Source organism: Syngnathoides biaculeatus, chromosome 13 (assembly GCF_019802595.1).
Source record: "Syngnathoides biaculeatus isolate LvHL_M chromosome 13, ASM1980259v1, whole genome shotgun sequence".
NCBI classification, from domain to species: Eukaryota; Metazoa; Chordata; class Actinopteri; order Syngnathiformes; family Syngnathidae; genus Syngnathoides; species Syngnathoides biaculeatus.
The window spans coordinates 1538404-1562027 of NC_084652.1; the positions used below are offsets into that span (position 1 = coordinate 1538404).

The 23624-nt window shown below is 44.9% G+C and overlaps 1 protein-coding gene, 1 long non-coding RNA gene and 1 pseudogene across 2 annotated transcripts; 1 reads left to right on the top strand and 2 right to left on the bottom strand.

The window, feature by feature from the left end:
* Positions 1 to 1516: 1516 nt before the first annotated feature.
* Positions 1517 to 1636, top strand: LOC133511591 (5S ribosomal RNA; annotated as a pseudogene).
* A 205-nt stretch (positions 1637 to 1841) lies between these two features.
* On the bottom strand, positions 1842 to 8983 carry LOC133511107 (uncharacterized). Its single transcript, XR_009797798.1, has 2 exons — positions 8841 to 8983; positions 1842 to 2964 (listed from the first exon to the last, which is right to left on the bottom strand). It is a non-coding gene; the product is annotated as an uncharacterized LOC133511107 (long non-coding RNA).
* Positions 8984 to 9367: 384 nt separating this feature from the next.
* Positions 9368 to 12085, bottom strand: rgs5b (regulator of G protein signaling 5b). Its single transcript, XM_061839737.1, has 5 exons — positions 11942 to 12085; positions 11738 to 11830; positions 11604 to 11659; positions 10412 to 10575; positions 9368 to 10317 (listed from the first exon to the last, which is right to left on the bottom strand). The coding sequence occupies exons 1-5, from the start codon at positions 11983 to 11985 to the stop codon at positions 10108 to 10110; spliced, it is 567 nt and encodes a 188-aa protein (XP_061695721.1). The 5' UTR covers positions 11986 to 12085; the 3' UTR covers positions 9368 to 10107.
* Between the last annotated feature and the right edge of the window lie 11539 nt (positions 12086 to 23624).

Sequence of the window (23624 nt, forward strand, 5' to 3'; positions counted from 1 at the left end):
TGAATCATACTCTCATATTTTGAAATCTGAATTGTAAATAATCACTATATACGGAATAATAAATAATCGGGCTTGCAAGGGAGATGGAATCTGTTTGTCTGCAACGCGAGAGGAAGTCAGAGTAAACCGGCAGGCAAGCATGGCGAGAACGCGCAAACCTACACTGTAAACAAAATTAAAAAAATATGTCTCCGTGGTCCCAAAAACATGCAACATTAATTGGACACTCTAAATTGCCCTTAGGTATGATATGATTGTGAGTGCGACTGCTGTCTGTCTCAATGTGCCCTGCGATTGGCTGGCAACCAGTTCAGGTATGTACCCCGCCTCCTGCCCGATGATAGCCAGGATAGGCTCCAGCACTCCTTGGTGAGGATAAGCGGCAAAAGAAAATGGATGGATGGATGTGTACACGTTAAACAAGAACAGCAATGAAGTCTTTTTGGGAGCTGGATGCGGCTTCCATCATGTTCTGCCATAGCTGCGTTTTGCGTCACATTTTTTTTGTAGCCAGCAGAGGGCAGCAGAACTCTTTTGGCCTCGAAAGGCAAAGCGGAAGCTCAATTTATCGAGAAGCTTCTCGCTCTGCTTGCCGCCCTCTTTTGTTGTTGTTGTTGTTGTTGACGGGGCTGGCATCAAGGTCAAAAGGAGCAGAAGGCCCCGGCCGCCAGCGACCTGGGGAACAAAATGTTCTCTCGGCTGCACGAGGAGACCTTCCCGTGTCAACGACGCCCACGCCTACGGTGAACCGTCTTTCAGGTGCTCGAAGTGCCTACGAAATAGAACACGCCGTCTTATACAAGGTTTAATCACCGAACAGGCGTTGCCCCCTTTTCCGCTTTATGAGCGATGCTGCTCAGCTCATCAACATGTGAGGGCCCTTTGTGAACATGACATCTATGTCAGCTGTTCTTTTCACCCGCAGCGCCACACGCTGCTCTGTCTGGATCCAGTCTAGCATCCGACGGGTCCGTCCACCTCACATTTTCCACGTGAGGTCAGAGCGGTGTGGACGCTCATTTATTTCATAACCGAGTACAAAGGGTCAAATGGTGCAATGCGCCGCACTCAGAAGTGTTTGCAATCATTTAATCCTTTCAGTGGTTCCAGTTTCAGACTGACAACCAATTTACAATACCGGTGCTCAAAGGTTTGGGTTCGGGATCCAAAATATTGAACAGGTATTGTATATCATTCACAAATATCTGCCCCTTTCGTTCTGCAGGCAGAAAATCACTGTACGCACTTTGCACCCCAGGATTTGCTGGCTTGGATCAGCACTGCAAATGATCACTCAGATTTGACCCAGTCATCATTATTTGTGTACAATGCTTATCCCCACAACTAAAAAAAGCAAATCGCAAATCAGGCCAACGGGTGATGGTGAGACCGAAGAACCGACTCAACCGAGACCAGCAGCACAGAGGAGCCACCTCTCGGTTCATCACTTCAACTGACAGGTGCAGATCACGAATCTGTCTTTATTGTGCTGTCGTTATTATTATTATTATTAGGGGCTTACGGCCACGCTACCCTGAGAACGCCCGATCTCGTCAGATCTCGGAAGCTAAGCGGGTTTTGGCCCTGGTTAGTTCCTGGATGGGAGACCGCCAGGGAATTCCAGGTGCTGCAAGCTTCTCTCCCCGGCTAAATGCAGAGGGGTTGCGCCTGGAAGGTCATCCGGCGTAATACTGTGCCAAACAAATATGCGTTCATCTAAGATGACACGCTGTGGCGACCCCTAATGGAACAAGCCGAAAGGAAAAGAAGAAGCGTTATTATTAATCTTATTATTAGGCAAGATTGTCTGGACCCAAATGCAGGACTCCAAGACGGGGACATGATGTTAGGCATAGTTTTTATTCAAAGATGAGGTCATACACGGTGTAAGCAGTCCGAGAAGGCATAGGTACAGAAACGCTAGGCTAGGCAGGATCCAAAAGACATGCAGCGAGGTCTGATGACGAGGAGACAAACTATGAACTACGACTCGACTATGAAATATAAACTAAGACAGGACTAAACAGAACACTGTGACAAGGATAGCTCAACACTACACTATTTTCAGTGGAGGAGATTCCTACTGTCAGTGAATGCAACTCACTAAATCAGGGCAAGACGAACTGGCAAATGCCAGTGTCAAACTCCAACTTCAATACACAACCTAATTACAGTCCCAATGTGAAACAGCCGTGAGCGCTGACAGGTGTCACCGCCTCGAGCAGTGGCCACGACCTTCTTGGCCGTGGTCCAGCCTGGCTCACGACACAGATTTTCATTTAAGACCAAAGTCTCCGCAGCCTAATCAATGACATATACTTCAATGACCTCGCTGGAAAAAAAAAAAAAAGTTCTTCAACCTAAAAACTCTCCGTCTTCTTTAAACCTTCCAGGAATGACATCAGAAAAAATACATTTCAAACGCAAAACTAGAAAAATATGGTAATTTTCTGCCCTGTTTTCATGTACTCTTGGAAATACCCTCCCAGGATCCCATGGAGCTCTTCGGTTTCGGCCATTTTGATGCCGTCCGTGTCTTTGAAATGGATTCCCTGGAAGATCCGCATCATTCTCAGCCAGGAGTCGTCATCAGCGGATTGGCACTTTGTCGCGAGTTGTCCTGCCACTACTCCCGCCTGTCTCCAAGCAGAAGAATGATCAAGTAGAAAATTGTGACCCAAGTGAGGATTCGGGAGGGGCTCAATGCCGAGCCGCTGTTCCTCCGCGTTGAGAGGAGCCAGATGAGGTGGCTGGGGCATCTGATTCGGATGCCTCCCTAGTGAGGTGTTCCGGGCATGTCCCACCGGAAAGCGACCCCGAGGACGACCCGGGACACGCTGGAGAGACCATGTCTCTCGGCTGGCTTGGGAACACCTCGGGATCCCTCCGGAAGAGCTGGACGAAGTGGCTGGGGAAAGTGAAGTCTGGGTATCCCTCTTGAAGCTACTTCCCCTGCGACCCGACCTGGAAAAGCGGTAGAAAATGGTTAAATGGACGGATGGATGGATGGCCAAAATAAACAAATGACCTTAGTGAGCTCGAGTATGTGAGATACTACATACATCGTTTCATATTAGGGTGCCATTTAAAGTTGTTGATCATTCCTGCGATATCAAGCAAATTTAATGTATTTTTGCCTCTTTTTTTTTTTTTTAAACCCATTTGAGGCAAGCGAGAGACAAGAAGGCAAACAGCTCACTTTGCCCCACCGCGACCTTCATGGAGTGGAGAGAAATGATTTCCGAAGCGAGATGCCGACATTTGAGTTTAGTTACATCTGTCTCAAAAACGTCAAGAGGCATTTTGTTGAAAAAAAAAAAAAAAAAAAAACTCTTCGGAGACCAGCTATTTATCTTGGGAGGTGCACTTTGGACACTTTAAGTGCAGCGCAACGTACGTCACAAGGCATTTAGTCAGCTCGTTGACCAGTTTACTCAGCGCTCCCAGGACCCAAACCAAACAAAGCGACGCGGGCCGGACGTTCAATTAAGCTTGAGCGTGAAAAGCCTGCCCAGATACTCGCCGCCTTCAGGAAGCTCTCATTTGGGTCAGCCCTTCGAACTTCACCATCAAATGAATTCAAGGGCAGTTCTCACTTTTAAAACTGCTCAGGAGATTTCAATGACTTCGCTAAACCCCCCATCGAGACTGACCAAAGTCACTTGGTGCGGGAAGCGAGCCGACGCCTGCTTTATCCAGATCGTCATTTATTTGTCACGAGTGCGCCTTTAAGAGGCGGACTGAGAACTAAAAGACGCGCTTGGCGGAGGGAGATTTTGGCACGGGAAAGTCTAAGACTTAGATAATCGTACGCCAACTGGGACTGCGTGCGGACGGACATGCCAACTCCTCGGACATGTGGGGGTGATGTCAGATGGAGTTCAGCAATTGTGCAAAGCAATTCGTTCAATACAGTACATAATCTCTAATTTCATCCATCCATCCATTTTCTTAGCCGCTTATCCTCACGAGGATCGTGTGAGTGCCGAAGGCGGGGTACACCCTGAACTGGCTGCCAGCCAATCACAGGCCACACTCACACCTAGGGGCAATTTAGTGTCCAATAAATGTTGCATGTTTTTTTGGGATGTGGGAGGAAAGCGAAGTGCCCGGAGAAAAGCCACCCAGGCACGGGGAATATGCAAACTCCATACAGGCGGGGCCGGGATCGAACCCGAGTACTCAGAACTGTGAGGCCAACGCTTTACCATCTGAGCCACCCGTAATTTTGTCATTTCTTTATTTATCTGAATTTTCAGAACTAATTTTCATCTGTGATGCTGACCTGGCTGCACCCAGCAAAGTAAAAAAAAAAAAAAAAAAAAATGCAGTACAAATACATACAACTGTGCAGCTTGATAAAAATCCATCTTTATGTAATAAAATCAACTGCTTTGAGTTCCTCCACCTGTAAAAAGTAACTCCTATTATCATATTTTATTGTCTCAGAAGCTGTCCAATTACTATTGTAAACTTTTGTTGCCAACTGCAGGAGGATAAATTCATCTCATTTCAGCAAAGCTCCTGAAACCCAATGTAACCGGTAAGAGCATGAGGCTGCAGGTCCGTGCCCGCTGTGAGTACGCCTGGGAAGGGCACGACTTGGTTGTTTTGATTTATTATTTATTTTTCCTTCCTCAAAGGTCATAAAATGGGGCAAGACGTCTGATTTTTTTTTTTTTTTTTTTACATATTTTTCTGTGAGTTCATTTCACAAAAATGAAATAAACGTGATTTTTGAAAACTCCGAATTCCCCTTGAATTCAATATTTTATCTCACTTTTCCTATTACCATGTCATATCACAGTATTTTGTATACATTGTCTTTCATATGACACAACCTCATGGTTTAATTTTAATTTTTAAACTGTTGAAAAAAAAAACAAAAAAAAAAAACCCGAGCAGTGGGCGAATGTGTCTTCAACCCAAGATTGGAAACTCATTTGCAGCAGATTTTCACATTTCTGCAGGCGAGGGTGACAACACACACACACACACGCACGCACACACGCGCAGAAGAGGATGACTCAGGTCAGTCACATGTCAAATGTCAAGATACATATTTTGTGAGCTTTTGCGACACAAATAAACCGCCTTATTCTGTAATTGCTCAACGCGGTTAAGCGCGTCTCATGATCTTTGCCGCCATTAGTCAGTTCCCGGTTTCACGTTCCAGATTTTATGGATGCATGGTTTGTATAAAATCGGGGCCCTGACGTTTTGAGCAAATGTAAAGTAAGATAAATATGGTTGCATTAAGCTGTCCCGTTTGAAGATTTCCCGAGCTCGCCCGGGTCACAGCAGTCATGGGAAATACAAAATCAAAACTTTCCGACTTTGTGCCTCCAACTGCGGAGGCGCTTTCTTCATGGCTGATCCTCCAACACGATGGCAATTTTTCAAATGAAAACAGGATATATTTAGATTTTTGCGAATGTGACTTGGCGGCACACATTGACCTGCTATCCATTGTGACTACTTTTTCACAAAGTGAAAATGAAGGAAAACCTCTTCGTGTTGTGCTTCCTGTACGTCCGTAATAATAGCACACATACAGTTTGTCGCCTTATTGTGCTGATGACTCAGCATATTTGATGCATTACCTGACTACCTACCTTCCATCCATCCATCTATTTTCTTAGCCGCTTATCCTCACTAGGGTCGGGGGAGTGCTGGAGCCTATCCCAGCTGTCAACAGGCAGGAGGCCGGGTACACCCTGAACTGGTTGCCAGCCAATCGCAGGGCACATAAACAGCCACACTCAAAATCACACCTTGGGGCAATTTAGAGCGTCCAATTAATGTTTTTTTGGGGATGCGGGAGGAAACCGGCGTGCCGAAGCAAAAGTATATGAACCCTTAAATTTCTGCATAAATTGGTCACAAAAGGCCATCTGATCTTTGTCTACAACCCAATAACAAACAGGAGGGCTTAAACTAATACCACACAAACAATTATATGTTTGAATATTCATCCATTTTCTTAGCCGCTTATCCTCACGAGGTTCATGGGAATGCTGGAGCCTATCCCAGCTGTCAATGGGCAGGAGGCGTGGTACACCCTGAACGAGTAACAAACAGGAGTGCTTAAGCTAATACCAGACAAAAAATTGCATGTATGAATATCCATCCATTTTCTTAGCCGCTTATCCTCACGAGGGTCGTGGGAGTGCCAGCAATTTAGAGTGTTCAATTAACGTTGCATGTTTTTTGAGATGTGGGAGGAAACCCACGCAGGCACGGGGAGAACGTGCAAATTCCACACAGGCGGGTCTGGGATTGAACTCAGGACCTCAGAACTGTGAGGCTAACACTTTAGCCCACTACCGACATACCTACCTACCTTCCTAACATGGTAAAGAACTAATGGACATTCATTGTTGGAAAAAAAAAAAAAAAACAACACAATAATGGGTTAGATTGTGTACTCATGAATCACATGTCAATTTTTTTTTTATAGCACTTTGGGTTATTTCAATCAGAGCAGTGTTGATGAGACTCGGTGCGAAACTATTTTTAACCTATGAACACAGTAGCCAGTGAAGTGACAACAAGTTAACGCTTTGGTGAGCCGGGAAAGCAAACGGGGTCGGTTACGTGAGCCGCATGGGTGAGTTTCCTTGGTAACCCGCCGGTTACCCCGAACGCCGCGCTTTGTTTTTCCACCGCGCTGATACGTTCAAGGACTATTACCGACGCTATTCATCACCGGTCACGTGGAAAACGAGTTTTTAAAATGAGGATGCTGGCTCATCACTCCCCGTTAGGTGGGAGTCGACGTGGCGCAGATGTCGGAGTTGGGCTCCGTCACCTGTGAGCGTGACCTGCACCCCCTTTACACTTCCTAAATATGAAACGCCGCCCAGCTCATCCTCCGCGTCTCAGTGTTCACGCCAAAAGGAGTTTACTATTTAAACAATTGTTCACAGTTCAACAAAGTACAAATACTTGTTGATGGTGTGGTAGATTTGCCAGATATATGTGGCTTAGGGTTAGGGTCCCTGCGCTCCGGGTTCCTCCCACATCACCAAAACAAGCAACATTAATTGGACACTCTAAATTGCCCCTAGGTGTGATTATGAGTGCGACTGTTTGACTCCATGTGCCCTGCGATTGGCTGGCGACCAGTTCAGGGTGTACCCCGCCTCCTGCCCGTTGAGTGCTGGGATAGGCTGCAGCACTCCCCGCGACCCTTGTGAGGATAAGCGGCTAAGAAAATGGCTGGATGGACGGATGGATGTTACCGTTCCTGTTCCGCTCTCTCTCGAGCGCAGCCTACAACAGGCTGGCGGCCCTGGAAGAAGCCTTAACTGAGTGTCTACTTTTTTATGATTTTATATTTTGTACTCCTACTTAAAAGACAAATATGTTCTATTCCTTAGTTTATCAAAATAAGGATTAGAACCCCGCAGGTGATGACACAATGTAAAAAAAGAATTAATTTGATGCAATTCAAGCCTAGTGGAGACCTTGAATGACTGACTGAATGAGATTTGAGGGAATATTATATTATAAAAACAGAATAAAAGAGAAAAGGCAGCTACATGGACCAATATCAACTGGAGAAACTTTAACAACGATGATGCAACAAATTTGGAGATAAAAGATGTTTTCTGGGTTTATTGAAGATAATTCCTTGATATTAGCTCAAAGAATGAGACATATAACCAGGAAAAAAAAAACCACAAATAAGGTATATTTTTATTATCAGCTAGTTCATCATTTTTTGGTAGTCAGTTCAAAATGTTAGCAAAACTAAGGAATGAAATCATTACCCCCACTCTCACCGGGCTGTTTTTTTTTTTCTTTACAGAATGATAATGACTTCTACACAGAGTGTAAGTACTTTTACCACCTCAGATGACTTCCTTTTAGATCACATTATCACAGCGTGTCAACTTGTCTTTGGTGTTCCAGGGCGGAACGAGTACCACGCCACTTGGGAAAGAACGAACAATTGTTCAATCTTACATGGCGCGATAATTGGCTCTTTTTTTTGAAAAAGACGAATAAGAACGGAGTGTCAGGTTTTGTTGATGGAGACGGAGACCCTAACCCTAATCCGGCCTAACCCTTACCCCAACCCTAATCCGTCCTAACATGTCACTCCTGGTATTTACATAGCGTCAGCTAACATTGACTGAAATTACAATCCATTTCGTAGCATGAATCCCGCACGCCTCGTAGTTACAACACCCATCGAGACGAGAACCTGACGATAATGTCATACGTAGCGCGAAATTAGCGTCTTTGCATTTACTGAAAAATAAAATAAGTGCAAGAAAAACATCTTTGTTTGTGCGGCGGTCGGAGGTGGGCAGGCAATTAGCGAGGCCTGCGCAGGCAAGCTCGTCTCCTTCCTGGGAAGCCGCTCGCCGGCTGAGTCAGCCTAAGTATCCTTCTTTCATTGTGCTGCAGCGCGTCATACCGTAACTTCTCCGCGCGCCTCCCACGCGCTCTCCACCCGCAAAGGTGGAAAAAAATCCCGTTCGGGAAGAGCCAGGCCCCGAGGAGGTCTGACCTCCATGGAAAATGAACAAACTCACAATTATCCCACACGTATGCGCAGTTCCATTGACGGGTTGCACCAAAACTTTCCGTTCATTGATCTTACGTGACGAAACAAAGACTGGCCAGAGGAGTTTTCGTGAGCCGGAGATGCGAGCTGCGACCCGAGGATTGCAATACTGTACTGAGGATATTTGCTTTGGAGTTATTTGTTTGAAAGACTACACTTAGAAAAATGCAAATAAAAACACAAACGCCAGTAGACGACAGCGAGTAGTTGTGGCACCGAGCAATAATTATAATAGTGATAAAAAAAGCAATTTAGACCTCACCTGAAACTTTTCAGTTAGGCTAACATAGGTTAGCCTCACAGTTCTGAGGACCAGGGTTCAGATGAGTCACTGAGTTTGCATGCTCTCTCCTTGCCTGCGTGGCTTTTCTCCCACATCCCCAAAACATGCATTCATTGGAGACTCTAAATTGGCCCCAGGTGAGATTGTGAGTGGGACTGTTGTGTCTCCTTGTGGCCTGCGATTGGCTGGCAACCAGTGCAGGGTGTGCCCCGCCTCCTGACCGATGACAGCTGGGATGGGCTCCAGCCCTCCCCGCGACCCTCGTGAGGATAAGCATCTCAGAAAATAGTGGATTAATGGATCGTTACTTCAATGCAGAAAGTAACAATCTTGAATTTATTATGGGCTGGCCAGTTAATAAAAATAAATGATCGGGGCACACCGTGGCCATGAGAAAAATATTGTTCTCATCATTACAATCATATCACTTTGAGCTAAAACAGTTTTTAGTCCATATATCTGTCATATAAAATAGACCAGACTGGAAACAAAAACTTTATTTTATGTTTTAATTTTGAGGAGTTGGAAAAAACTGACAATGTTGTCAAAACAGCACATGTTCACAGTAAGAATTGGAATCTGTTTCTGTTTTCGAGTTACAAAAAGCTTTGTTGAGAAAACAACTGGCCATATTTTTTTTTTCCTATTCCCAGTTGAAAACATGCTTAAACATGAAATGGCACCTTAGCAATCGTTGCGAGTTGGCGCTCTTGTTGTCTGTTGGAGTCCCAAACAACTCAAGTGGCATCTACTTGACATTCTACATACTTGAATACCATCTAGGAGTAAAAATGTATTTTTAAGGGTCTCATCTCTTGCATTCATTGGCTAAAAGGAGTCAGTGGCTTACAACGACAGAACATTCCAGAGAAATTTGTGTCTCCCTTTGTTTGGTGCATTTCTTTTCACAATAAAAAAAAAAAAAAAGGTAAAACAGCTGATAAACATACATTGATTGTTTTCCATTTCCTTATAAATACACATTCAGTTGAACGAGAATAAATTAACTAATGGCGCAAAGTACTGGCAGTGTGAAAGCAAGACGGCATTATTTTTCATGTTTGGCTGTCAGGCTTGCACGAGGACTCGTTGGCGGGTCTTCTCACGAGCAGCTCAGCGTGCGTCCTCCTTCAGCTCGGAATCCAGTCCGCTGAACCTGGCGCGCGACTCCTCGTCTCAGGTATTTGTCGCGCATCGCTTTCGGCTAGGCGTCAGTCAGCTGACGAAAAGTCCTCCGGCGGGAGGATCACATCTGCCGGCCGCCGGTCGCGCAGCTCTTGAGGAAGTCGCTCAGCCGGTCTTGTTCGCTCTGCTGGCTCAAGGACTTCAGGAAACGAGGGTAGCAGTCTTTTTCCATCAGAGTATAAATTTTGGCCTGGGCCAGATCAAAACACGACCGGGTGGGGTGCTCGATGTTCTCCTTGGTGATGGCTTTCGTAACGTGATCGAGATTTACCTGTCAAAGGGGAACCGAGTTAGCGATCTCTGACTTCTTAGTACTCACGTCCTTCTCTAACTAAAGTGCCCGTTTCGGGGCGTCTGCGATTTACCTCTCTGGGTGCGTCGGCGCTGATGAACTCGTCAAAGATCTGCTTGGCCTTTTCCGACATTTGCGAGGGTTTCGTGGTCCTGTAGTCTTCACACGCCAAGTAGAAAGCAATATTTTCCTCGCTGAATTCTGACACGAGGAAAGCTCTGAATAGACACAAACCATCTAGGAAGAAAAAAAGAGTCAAAGTCAGCATAGGTCGTGACCTTTTGGACTCAAAAGCTACGACGTTACCGTTGAACAAATAACAACCATCCATTGCATATAGCTAGCATAGAATTTAATCTCGCTACAAAGAGCAAACAGCATTGCATCTTACACCGAAAGGTGCATGTCCTATTCTTCTCTTATCTAAAGAAGGAAGGCAAAATAATCAGAGCGCCTCTCGGAATGATGGTGTGCAGCTGTGAAACGGTGATAACACCGCGCTAGTTTGACAACGCTCAGACAGCCATGCTGAAAAGCGAGCGTTATTAGCATACCGGCATCTTTCGTTTTGGATGTCACTGCAGATCCTTCAAGGAAATTATATTGAGATTTTTTAATAAGCAAATGGGTACAGCGCTTTGGCCTCCAGGGGTGCCACAAACATGACCTTCAGAACTGTTACTACTATTTACCTCCAGTTTTGAGGTACATATTTTCCACATTAATTATCATTTGTTTCACTTATTATTTTAATTAATTTTTCTCCCAAGGAGTTTTTTTTTCCCTGAAGACAAAAGGAACAAGTCACACAATCAGCTCAACCTTAATGATTTAATTAGCAAAATAAAAGTAACAACTATATACTTGAAAAATATCACTAGCTAATAACAGCACAAATTATGTAATACGATTTTACAACTGGCTGTATTTCATTTTATTTGGTGTGTTACAGTTCAAACAGTTTAAAGCATGTTCATAATTTTACATCAGTTAAAGTGCTAACTATTCTTAATAACTGTCCATAACTCGAGATTGCTACATGCAATATGAAACTGCAGTTTAGTGCTTGTGTTTGAAATCGGGCAACACGTTATCTTAAAGAACAACGCAATTTGATTTTTGTTGCTGTTAATGTGAGTAAATTTAAAATACAGATATAGGGGGCGCCATCAAATATGTCGGCAGGGTCGGTCGTTGGATAGCGCGGGTGTACCTAATGCTGTGTCCGGTGAAAGTATCGCGTGACTTGGCAAAGCTGCGCTTACTTTGACTTGACAGCAATTTCTCAAACGACTCCTTCCATTTCAGCCGCTCATCGACACTGCAAGGCAAAGGAGCAAAACATATGTCAGTGGGAAAAGTCATGAGCGCACGTCAAGATGAGGCGGCTCATCCTCACCTCTGAGTCTCGCTTTTTTTGTGGGGCTGCGCAGGGATGCTGTGGTCAGACTTGTGCAGCAAACTTCCAAACAGAGCTTTCAGCTCTTTGGCCCTGTGACGACAAAGACATATCAAATGTAAAAAAACAAACAAAAAAAAAAAGCATCGGAGGGTGGAAGGCAGGCGTCGGCGACGCATCCGAATGAGAAGAAGCGCGGCTCACCTCTCCAGGCAGGTGATCGGCAGCAGTTCGAGTCCTCGGCACATGGTGAGATATTTCCAGGGGCTTGCGGGGAAAAGAGGCCGGTGCGGTTGCTTGTTGACTTAGCAGGTCGCTTTCCGGCTGCTCCGAGGGATGCGAGCCCTCAGGGGGAGCGGGCCTTCTTATAGGGCGGCCCGCTCTGTGACGTCACAGCTCTCAGCCAATGGAGCACGAGCAGCGGCACGACCTGGAGACGTTTTCCTGCCGGACCGCAGCCTCAGCGCCGGACTCAACCGATGCTCGCTGAAAGGCGAGGACCTCATTGTGGACTTGGATCGCACACAAAGGCGGCGCTCGCTCGTCTGTTATGAAAGCGATTTTTTTTTTTTTTTTGCATTTTGGAACTGGACAAAGACAAAGTTACTCTAGTGTGGTCGCTGGGGAGATGGTAGTGTGAATCCTGAGCGGTGTCAAGATGCTTTTAAGCAAGGCACTCGGGGGACGGGGGCACTCCCCTAAAGGCAGCTCAACAGCGAAGACATCTTTTGCTTTATGTTTCATATGCTTCTCTGTGTGCTGTGCAACAAAATTATACAGCGGCAATGCTTTTCCAATACATGGAAATATATTTCTTTTCTTCGTATTATCAAGATAATGAATCAGTCCAAATCAAGAACAAAATGTTTTGGTAGGAGTTACGATACTGTAGATAATGTGTTTAAATCTGAGCGTATTCCACATTTAAAGTCAGCAGAGGGACGATTGTCGGTTGCCTCTAAAAGAAGTTCTACAGCAATTAACAAATGTGTGAAAAGTGATTTGTCTGATTTTATATATTTAATTATCATCATTAAATGGGCAATCACAAAACAATGAAATACTCCACCATGTCTCACACATACCCGTCGACAGGAAGTGATGATGAAGCATTTCCTTTGTTTGTTTCTTTTCTTGGGTAAAACATAGACCATATAAATATACGCCTAATAGTGTTATGTTTGAGGAAACCTATTTTTTGATGAAGGAGGACTTTTTTTTTTAAGCAAATGCGGCATTTGGCACGAGTTCACAAAATATCTGGAAAGGAAAATGAAGGGCAAGAGATAAAAACGACTCATGGAAAACGTCCGAGTCGATTTCCTTAGTAGACCATTACAATGCATTTTTTTCCCTTTCATAACTGCTATTGCTAGCAAACAGTTCCCGATCAGAGTCGGTCAACTAATGAGGTGCTCACACACGTCTTCTAATGAATAACAACAGGATGAAATTACCATGTTTGTAAAATGCCCAAAGACGGAGCAGTCCACCAAAATGGGAAGAATATGAGAACTTTATTAATATTTGTGTTCTCACTTAGTGGAGGAAATGTTCTGAATGCCGATGTGACTTTAATGGCACGCTGAGCAAACTTAAGAATCAGATCATCCATCCATCTTCTTAGCCGCTTATCCTCACAAGGGTCACGGGAGTGCTGGAGCCTATCCCAGCTGTCAACGGGCGGGAGGCGGGGTACACCCTGAACTGGTCGCCAGCCAATCGCAGGGCACATAGAGACAAACAGGCGCACTCACAATCACACCTAGGGGCAATTTAGAGTGTCCGATTAATGTTGCACATTTTTGGGATGTGGGAGTAAACCGGAGTGCCCGGAGAAAAGCCACACAGGCTACGGGGAGAACATGCAAACTCCACACAAGACGGGTCTGGGATTGACCTTGGGTCCTCAGAACTGTGAGGCCAACGCTTTTACAGCTGAAGTATGCTGCCAACAATCAACAATCATAAAAATATAGTTTTAACTGTTATATTTCAATGAGCATTGTGATTCGCTGGCCCAAAAAAAAAAAAAACCCAATTCTAAGTCAACGGTGACGAGCGCCCAGCAAGCAAGTAGAAAAGACCTCCCAGCTTCTAATTTATATATCAGTCATGAAACAATTTCAAATGAAATGGTTCTTATTAAATCAGGATTCACTCTTCAGTTTTCAAGCTTTAAGAGCAATTTTCACAAAACCAAACTTTTGTTTTACCCCTGCTGAAAAGTTTTGAATTTCCATCTAATCCGAGTTACTTTAGTCAGCGGTTTCTAGTGTTAATTATCGTTAAACGTGATCGACCTCACAGCATATTAGTTGCGACTCTGGGAGTTGTGCAGTTGAACACTTTTTGTCTTTTGGTGACAGTTATGTCATTTTCACATTTGTTTTTTTTTTTTTTTTTTTTTGGTACCTGTGCAGATAGCACACACTCTTTCGAATTTCCCATTTTCATTTAGAGACACAACAAATTATATAATGCACGATGCACTACCGGCGTTATCTCACAGGAAAAACCGCTGCCGTAATTTTCGTGCCTTTTCTCCGGTTCCGTCTTGTTATGTACAGTGACACAGTTTCGCCAGGATTTTATGTCATAGCTGGGTTCGAGGTAATACATGTGTAAACACGCACCCATGTATGTCACAAAGTCTCACTGTGGCTTGCATACGACGAAAAAACAAACAAACAAAAAAAAGGACAGACAAGCCTCAAGAAGCTCTCAGTGTCACAAAAGAGTGACATAATCAGCATTTCAATGACTCCTAAAAGTAGGTTACCTGAGTGGTTTTCGCGTTCCTCTTTGGCTTGATGTGTCACAGTACGGCTCAGCCAGAATGAAATGATTAATTAACAACGCGCTGATCGTGTTGCATTCGATCATGCAGGCCACGCACGAGCAGAGGCACTGACCTACTTTGACGGAGTACATTAGAGTACTTGTTCCATTCCATTTCATTGTCTGCGCCGCTCATCATCAGTCGGGTCGCGGGGGTTAGTCCGGGGCCACGCCCTGAACTGGTCGCCCCGCACATATGAAAGACGCAACCTCTCAACCCTTCAAAGAACCTAGCGTGAGTGTTTTCGGAACGGGCGAGGATAGCAGAGTGCACCGCGCAGGCGCGCGAGGAAACTCTGACCCAGGCAGGATTTAAACCCACGACTTCAGAAGTGTGAGGCAGACGTGCAAACCGGTCGCCCAACGTTGCATAAAAATGTTTGCGTGTATTTGGTAGCTTCTCTTAGACGCCGCTTAAACGTTTGTCGTCGTTTGAGTTCATTTTTCATTCAGTCACTTTTCTAGTCTCTACGTGTCGCCGAGTACCAGCTGATCTCTCAGCGACCTTCACAATCGCATCAATCAGCATTTCTGTGGAGTCAAACATATTGAACATTTATCGATAAATATCGATGGTGAATATCCTGAGGTCGGGGGTCACCGAGCTTTCTGGAAGTAAGAGTGACGGTACTCGTCGGGTACCGACCGATGTGGAGGGCGTCCACTCTGATGCATACTTCTGAAATGACAAATTTGCCCAAATAACCTTTAATTATCTTATTATAATTATTCACGCTTCTCGTCTCTGGGACAAGACTCATCGTGTTACGATTTCTCACGGCAGTCATCAGCAGTGATGTAACCGGGCTATTCGTTTGGTCCTGTGGGAAGTGCACTGAACAAAGGTGAGCATCATTTTCAAGCGTACTTGCGATTATGAATGTGTTCAGCATCTTTATTAAAAAGAAATCTGGAGCTCTGTAGTGGTCATGAAAGCTACATTATGATGGAACGCACTATACAGAGCTCTCAAGTTATTCTCTTCTAATTATGATTTTTGCATCTTATTTTTCCTTTGGTCTAATCCATCCATCCATCCATCCATCCATCCATCCATCCATCCATCTTCTATCGCTTCTCCGGGTCAGGTCGCGGGGGAAGTAGCTTCAGGAGGGATGCCCAGACTTCCCTTTCCCCAGCCACTTCTTCCAGCTCTTCCGGAGGGTTCCCGAGGCGTTCCCAAGCCAGCCGAGAGACGTAGTCTCCCCAGCGTGTATTGGGTCGTCCTCGGGGTCTCTTTCCAGTGGGAGATGCCCGGAACACCTCACCAGGGAGGCGTCCGGGAGCCATTCAACTCAGTTGCCCCAGTCACCTCATATCTGGCTCCTCGACACTGAGCCCCTCCCTGATGACCGAGCTTCTCACCCTATCTCTAAGGGAGAGTCCGGACACCCCGCGGAGGTCTAATTTGAGACTTCAATACAACTTTGAAGCAAATCAAATTTGACAAAACATCACTTGAGTGCTGTCATCAAATCTGGAGGCAAATCGAACTTGACTGTGAAGACCTAAATGTTGCCACCTTGTCTCAGTCATTGAACCGAGTTCTTATTGAAATCCAAACCTTTCGACCAGGGGACACGTGGGACTCATCGATTTGATATTTCTGTGAATTCATTCCATTATGGCTCGAAAGGCCTTATCTTGTCACACTACGGGGGCTGAAACGCTGCACAATCCTTCCCGATAAACGCCGCTGTGTCAAAATCTTTATCTCGATACTCTGGGGACGGTCACCACTTCCTGTCGCTCTCTCGCAAGAAAGATTTAATCAAGTGGCGCCGCCGCCTTGTTTCTGGAAGAGCGGGAAGTACTGTGGAATTCCCAAATAGTCACTCCATTTCCCAGCTGACATGAGCCAAGATTTCATCTGGAACGCGTCCAAGACAAAAGTAGTTTCCGCCGCCTGTTTCCAGCTTTTCGCCTCTTCCGGCTCTCATTGCGTCTACATCTTTTTGTTTACAGTAGAAAGTCAAAAGCGAGAATCACACCGACGCTAGGCCTCTATTTCCTGCATGCCGGCGACGGCGAGCGTGCGGAGATCAAGAGGAGCCATCTGGCCGCGGACGGCATCATCTGCATATTCAGCCGGTCATCCTTCTCACAAAACAGGTGGAGGCCCGACTACCTGATGCATCGCGACCGAGGCGCTCGGCTCGAGGCCGCCAGCGGCGCACACGCTGCCATCTGCGGGTTCTCAAATGTCAACTGGACGTCGAACATGTGCTCTTGCCGCATGACAAATCAATGTTAAGCAGCCTCAGCATGAGCAGAATATCAATGATGGCACGTGAAAAAGAAAAGGCGGATACACCCGTCTCCCTGCCTTCCAGCGACCGAATGCGAGATATATTTTTAATTGTGCTGACTTTAGTGAACGCGTGTATGAGTTGATTTGAACCCAACCGCTATCGACCTGCGCACGCTAGTTCTCACGACGATGCTAATAAGCCTTCTGACAAATTAACGAGGACTCCGCTGTCATTCTAATGTGTTGGCTAAGTCCTTCTATGAATTATGAGTCAGAAAAAAAGAAATTTCATTTTCCAAAGAATACCCCGCAGGAGGCTAATAAGTTTGGACTCAGTAGCATAGAAACAAATAAGCTGGCGGAGGAGCTTGCGAGGCACCAGCAGGATGTGCGCCACAACGCTAATTGGGTACATTGCCGCAAATGGGTTGTGTGCAAGAGAAACCTGATTTGTAGGAAACGTCTGCGCCCCTGAACAGCGCTAATGCTCCCACTTTTATTCTGGAATATACTCGCTCGTTGACACAAGCTTGAGCGGGAGCAGAAGGTGGCAGTCGGTAAACAGGGCACAAATGTCACCTCGGAGTGATGAGGGCGCCGGCATCTCGTCCGGGCTTATTGCGACTCTGATTAGATCGACTTGCGCAACGTGCTCATTTTGTGCGCCCCGATGGATGCCAAATGCTGCCGTGTTTCCAACCTGAGCGGACAGAGATCAATTTACTTTGAATCAGGGTTACGCATTCACGATGGTGAGAGAAATGAAGGCGGAGCCATAGTTTGATACTTTTAATCAGCGGCAGAAAATTCTAAGGCATCTTAATGCCACCTTCGATCATTTGGGGAAATACAATGAATTATTTAGATTGCCCATAACGATTGTTTATGTTCATTCTATTTACATATATGTATTTAGCTTTTTTTTTTTTTTTTAATGACAATTATTTTTAATTTACTACTCTCTATTCCAGAGGTCTCAAACTGGCGGCCCGTGGGCTATTTGCGGCCCTTACACCTTAATGTGAAAAATTAATGTTTGCACGGCCCTCAGGTTTTTCATGACTGGCCCTTTTGGTGTTGTGTGCGAAGCTGACAAACCTACCGATCGTGGTACGGTGGATGACATGGACCGGGCTTGATACAAGCAGAAAAACACTTTTCAGTGAGTGAAATTGACACCAGCGTTGCCATGGAGAGTAGTTTCGCACACAAGGTGTCTTTGTTTATCTTGTTCATCCATCCATCACTTTTCTTTTGCTGCTTATCCTCACGAGGCTCGCGGGGAGTGCCGGAGCCCATCCCAGCCGTCAACGGGCAGGAAGCCGGGGTACACCCTGAACTGGTCGCCAGCCAATCGCAGGTCACATCGAGACAAACAGGCGCACTCACAATCACACCTCGGGGCAATTTAGAGTATCCAATTTATGTTGCATGTTTTTGGGTTGAGGGAGGAAACCGGAGTGCCCGGAGGAAACCCACGCAGGCACGGGGCAGAACATGAAAACTCCACACAGGCGGGTTCGGGATTGAACCTGGGACCGCACAACTGTGAGGCCAAAGCTTTACCAGCTGAGTCACCGTGTTAAAAATGAGAAACATGTCTGAGAAGATTAGATTTTTTAAAAATTTCCAATTTAAATTGCGCACGGATGGATGTGCATCTGCGGCCCAGCTTCAGCGGCCCGCAAGGTAAATTGAGTTTGAGACGCAATTATCAACTCTTTCATCTTTGTCGTCATCATCTATTATCACACCGTAATGTAATACTCATTATTATCTCTACGTACGTAAACATTTGTAACCCAACGAAAATCTGACAGTGAAGAAATACTATTTAACAGATGAAAGCCTCGTTGCCATATCACGCTATTTCCAGACCTTTTTATTATTTATTATGTTTGGTTTGTTTTTTGCTGAATCTTTAGCAGGATTATGCGCAAATCTAATGTTGACAAACTTGTACGACGCCATCCCATGTCAGTCAACAAGTACGATGTCACCTTTGGGATTGTTTCGCCCCGGGCGCTGTTGGAGTTTGTTTTTCCCCAAGAAAGGTAAACACGAGTTTGCCTCGCCGGCTGGGAAGTATTTTCGCAGGCGGGTGAGGCTTAAACCTCGACGGACCTTGAAAGGCCAGCATTTGACAGCCTGCTCGGCAACGTTCAAGTGGAGAAACGGTGGCAGGTAGACGTCCGTCTCAGAAAGCAAACCTGCGCGCGCCGCTCATTAGACTGCCAAGTCATGCTCGCAGCGTGCTCAGGACCGCACACGGCGAAGCGTCGAGCGCAATCCGACGTGAAGTCAGCATGGCCGCTCATTGTGTGCAGAGTGGACGCTCCATTAGCGACTCGTCTCATTTAGCTAAATAAGCTAAAAAAACAAAAACAAAACTGAGACGCCTCTCAGTACATGGCGTGGACTACACAGCTCTCACCACTATTTGAACACGTTAAATGCAAACCACGATGAGCGTGTCAATCCAATTTTCCATCCTGGTTATAGTTTTGGATCAGGTCACTGCTTTTTTTTTATAACCCATTTATGGCCAGGGTGGCAATTTTTTGCCTTATTGAGATAAAAGTCTCCCAACAGGCCACAATCAAGGAAATAACGCATAAAACAAAGGGTAAAAAAAGATAGCGGGACGGCTATGCTATCAGTTCTGTGAAGTGGTACATATTAGAGATATTAAGAGTTTATTAATGAATTCTTCTTCTAGAACGACACTTACGCATTAATAATGCTGATGGATTAGCATTTTGAAGACAAACTGAGCTTTCTGCCTTTCTTCTCTTGGAAAACGCTCCCATGTGTCCTTGAGGCAGCCATGTTGGGTCAGGAAGGAAAGGGAAATAACGCCGCGCTAACTTTGACCGATGAGTTATCCTCTCCTGATAGCAAATGATGGCTTTATCTTGAAACACTTAAATATTTTGAGATACTGAAGGATATAGTGAGTGAAAGTCATGGTGTCCCAAAAATGGGACGCTGCCCACGAAAATTTGTAAATCATACACGATGGAAAAAGATGGGAAATTATTTACAAATGAGACAAAAAGGGGAGTGCAAGGTAAAAATCATCCAGAAACGGAATCATTCAAGAACAGTTCAGTCTCTAGATTCTAAATGCCTAAAATTCATACTCAAATGTAAATGGAATATAAAACTAGAATTAGAACGGCGCTGCGATTGGCTGGCAACCAGTTCAGCGTGTACCCCGCCTCCTGCCCGTTGATAGCTGGGATAGGCTCCAGCACTCCCCGCGACCCTCGTGAGGATAAGCGGCAAAGAAAATGAATGGATAGATGGATGGATATATTAGAAAAGAGACCAACTAAAAACCTTCTGGACAGACCTGAGCCTTTGAGATCGATGCCAGGTCATTGATTGTGCCGTAGATGACTTCCGGTCCAGCACAATTTTTCATCTCACCCTTGCTGCTTCAGACGAGAATTTTGGTCCACGGTTTGGACTTTTAAAACACAGAGAGGTGACATTGAAGAGAAACACGTAAAATATTGGAGAGGAGCCATTTCTATGTAAGCCACCAAACAAAAAGCTTCCACAAACAGAGCACGTCGACAATAAAGTTGTGCACAGACACAAAGTTACAGCTCCGGTGTGGTGCCGAAAACAAAACGCAGAGGGTGAAATAGGCCTACAAAGACGGGGACATAAAAACATTCTATTCTTAGATAAGCCCAGCGCCAATCCTTCATGTCGCGCGCAAAAACTTCTACTCTGATCTTTTTTCCTTGTGCAGCTTTCAAATGATTCAAACCCAACATATGTATTGAGATATTTATACACGGCGGCGTTGATACCTGCATTTTAATGAAGACTCGAGAACAAGAGCCCCGTGGCCTCCACGTGATCACAAACCGCCTAAAGCGGAGCCCGCCGTGGGCAGTGCTGGGCGGCCTGGGCCAAAATTTTGTCAAGCCACAGCTTCCGGTGCACGGCGGCGTCTTTGGCTGGAGGGGGTCCACTACGACTTCATCCCGGGGTTAGGGATGGCGGGTTGTCTTGTTTTCATTGCGGAGATCACCATAGCTAACTGTTTTTTAGAATATACGTAGATTCACGTCAATTAGATCTTCTATCTACATCTGCATGTCATCACTCCTTCAGTCAAATCAAATTCATTCAGTACAATTAGCCAAAATACCGAACTTTCTGGACTATAAGCCGCACCGGATTATAAGCCTCACCCAGTACATTTTGAAAGGAAAAAACATTTTTTACTTACATAAGCCCCACCTGTCTACAAGCCGCATGTGCCGCACATTGAAACATGAGATATCTACAAAGAAAGACTGTACACAGAAAGAGTTTTCAACCTCTTAGTAACATACCTTTTCTTTCCAAGCACTGCCTGTGACGCACCAGTAACACAGCAGTGATACGGTTCAGGCCACCTGCTCTAATTACCTCCAAAGCAAAGCAAATTTATTTGTGTAGCGCATTTCATACACGAGGTAACTCAATGTGCTTTACATGACTAAAAGCATTTGAAAACAAAGAGATAAAGTATTTAAAACGGGATAAAAACAATAAAAATGACAAAGAAGATATATTTTTTAAAAAAAGACAGTTAAAACCGCAAACAGTGCCAGTAATATCAGCAAAAAGTGGATATATTGTAAAAAGCATAAGAAAAAAGAAGAGTTTTCAACCTGGATTGAAAAACATTCCCATCTGTGGCTGACCTCACTTCTGTTGGCAACTTCTTCCATTTGTGTGCAGCGTAATAGCTAAATGCTGCTTCGCCATGTTTGCGTTAGACTCTGCGCTCCACTATTTGACATGAGTCAGTCGACCTCAGAGCTCAGTAAGCATTTCTTTCATGTATTGAGGACCTAAATCATTTAGTGATTTATAGACCAGTAGCAGAACTATAAAATCTATTCTAAAGCTGACTTGAAAGCCAGTGCAAGGACTTTAGGATTGGAGTTACATGCTCTGACCGCTTTGTTTTGGTCAGAACATGAGCTGCAGCTGTTTAATACTCTTTTTTTGGGAGTCCAGTCAGAAGACCATTACAACAGTCAAGTCTACTTGAGATAAAAGCACGGATGAGCTTTTCTTGGTCTGCTTGACACATACAATACTTCACTCTAGATGTTTTTTTTCAAATGGTAAAAGGCATTTTTTTGTGATTGAATTGATATGATTGTTGACAGGTCGGAATCAATCAGAACACCAAAGACTTGGTCTTTGGTTTTTAAAGCTCTGAAAGCTTTTTTCGCCTTTTTACATTGCTCCAGTTCTTCTCGCTGCCGTTTCCAGCGTCTCACCATCAATTAATTTATGCCAAGTTTACGTGCAGCAGCTCTGTTTGCTTCTTTATCGGACAGCTCGATTGCTTGTCACTTGAAAGCTGCGTCATATTCATTTCTTCTTGCACTTCCCAATTTTATTCATGCACAAAGTGGGAAGTAACATAAAACCTGCGCCTTCCTCAACACATTTATTCCACCTGTCTCACTCTTACCTTTTCTGCCGAGCGCCCCCTGTCGGCTGTTATAAAAAAATGCATAAATTAGCTGCATCATTACATAAATTGAAGTTGGGTTGAAACCGTGTGACAAAAGTCGTGGCTTACAGTCCGGAAATTCCGGTAAGTGTGAAAAACTAAAAGACAATCTTGTAAAAAGAAATAAAACCGGAAGCGTCGTGTCTTTCAACATCAATTTTGGCCAGTTCAACCCAAGCGTGCGCGATTGGCCACAGGCAAACCCATCCAAGTGTGGCTTTCCGGACTTCGTACTGGAAGACAAAAGAAAATGGAATTGTCGGCAATGTTTTCCTGAAATGACGAACTGATTGCTTTTATTTTTTTCTTTCCCCCCATCGAGGGGTGTCATAACATTATTGTCCATTTATTGACTGTCATTGACACCGACAGCAGCACTACTTTTTATGCCCAAATCGTATGACTCGCGCTTCTACTACTCAGATCACAACAATAGTGATAAGACATTACAGTATATTGCATTCAAGCCTACGGCAGTTGTTCCACGGATTCTTGCCCGGGCTTCTTTTTTGAAAATGCGTCAGGCTGAACTCTGATAATCACCCGACAGCCATTGTTTTCGCTTACCCCGGGAAGAGTGCCTTGTCTGACATTGTCAGCACAAATGGAATATATCGGCGAGACTTACAATTATGCACTGAAATGAATCTATGATTGTACACGTTTTCAAACGTGACAAATTCTCCCGAGCGGTGGGTAAACATTTAGCTGGATTTGCCCCTCGCTCACCATACAAGACAATATGTTCGTCCCGCCGTGGAAATGATGTCCAATGAAGGCCGACAAGCCAAATTCACACTGCAGCGACAACGTGATGTTTTTAAACGCACGCAATTCAGGTGAATACCAGCAGGAAGTCCGCTGTTCCCAGTCCTCTCAGAACGCCATAATAAGCGAGTCATTTATAAAATACTACAAACATACAAACATTAGAGCCTTAATTGCCCTAAAAACGAAGTTTCTTTCCATGACGGCTCTTAGGAGAATTATAAATTCCCGATTGTTAACATAAACGCTGAAAATTCTGACAGCTGTTTGTGACTTCATCTTCCTTAGTGAATGTGACAGGAATGACCGGGAACAACTTTCCCAAGTTGCTAAATTCCAGTCATGTGACCACGAGCCACATTCGTGTGGGAATTGTCGTCCCCCCCGCCGTGGGAGGGGGCGCCACGCATCGCTGTGGGAGACGCAACCCAACTCACTCGCTTTTGAAAACAAAACAAACAAAGATCAATCAATCCAAGGTGAAATGTCTC

Coding starts and splice junctions, on each gene's coding strand:
- rgs5b (XM_061839737.1), bottom strand. CDS start 11,985: ATGTGCCGAGGACTCGAACTGCTGCCGATCACCTGCCTGGAGAG. Junction 10,576..11,603: donor GAAATTGCTGTCAAGTCAAA/GTAAGCGCAGCT, acceptor TTTTCTTCCTAG/ATGGTTTGTGTCTATTCAGA. Junction 10,318..10,411: donor GCGCCGACGCACCCAGAGAG/GTAAATCGCAGA, acceptor CCCCTTTGACAG/GTAAATCTCGATCACGTTAC.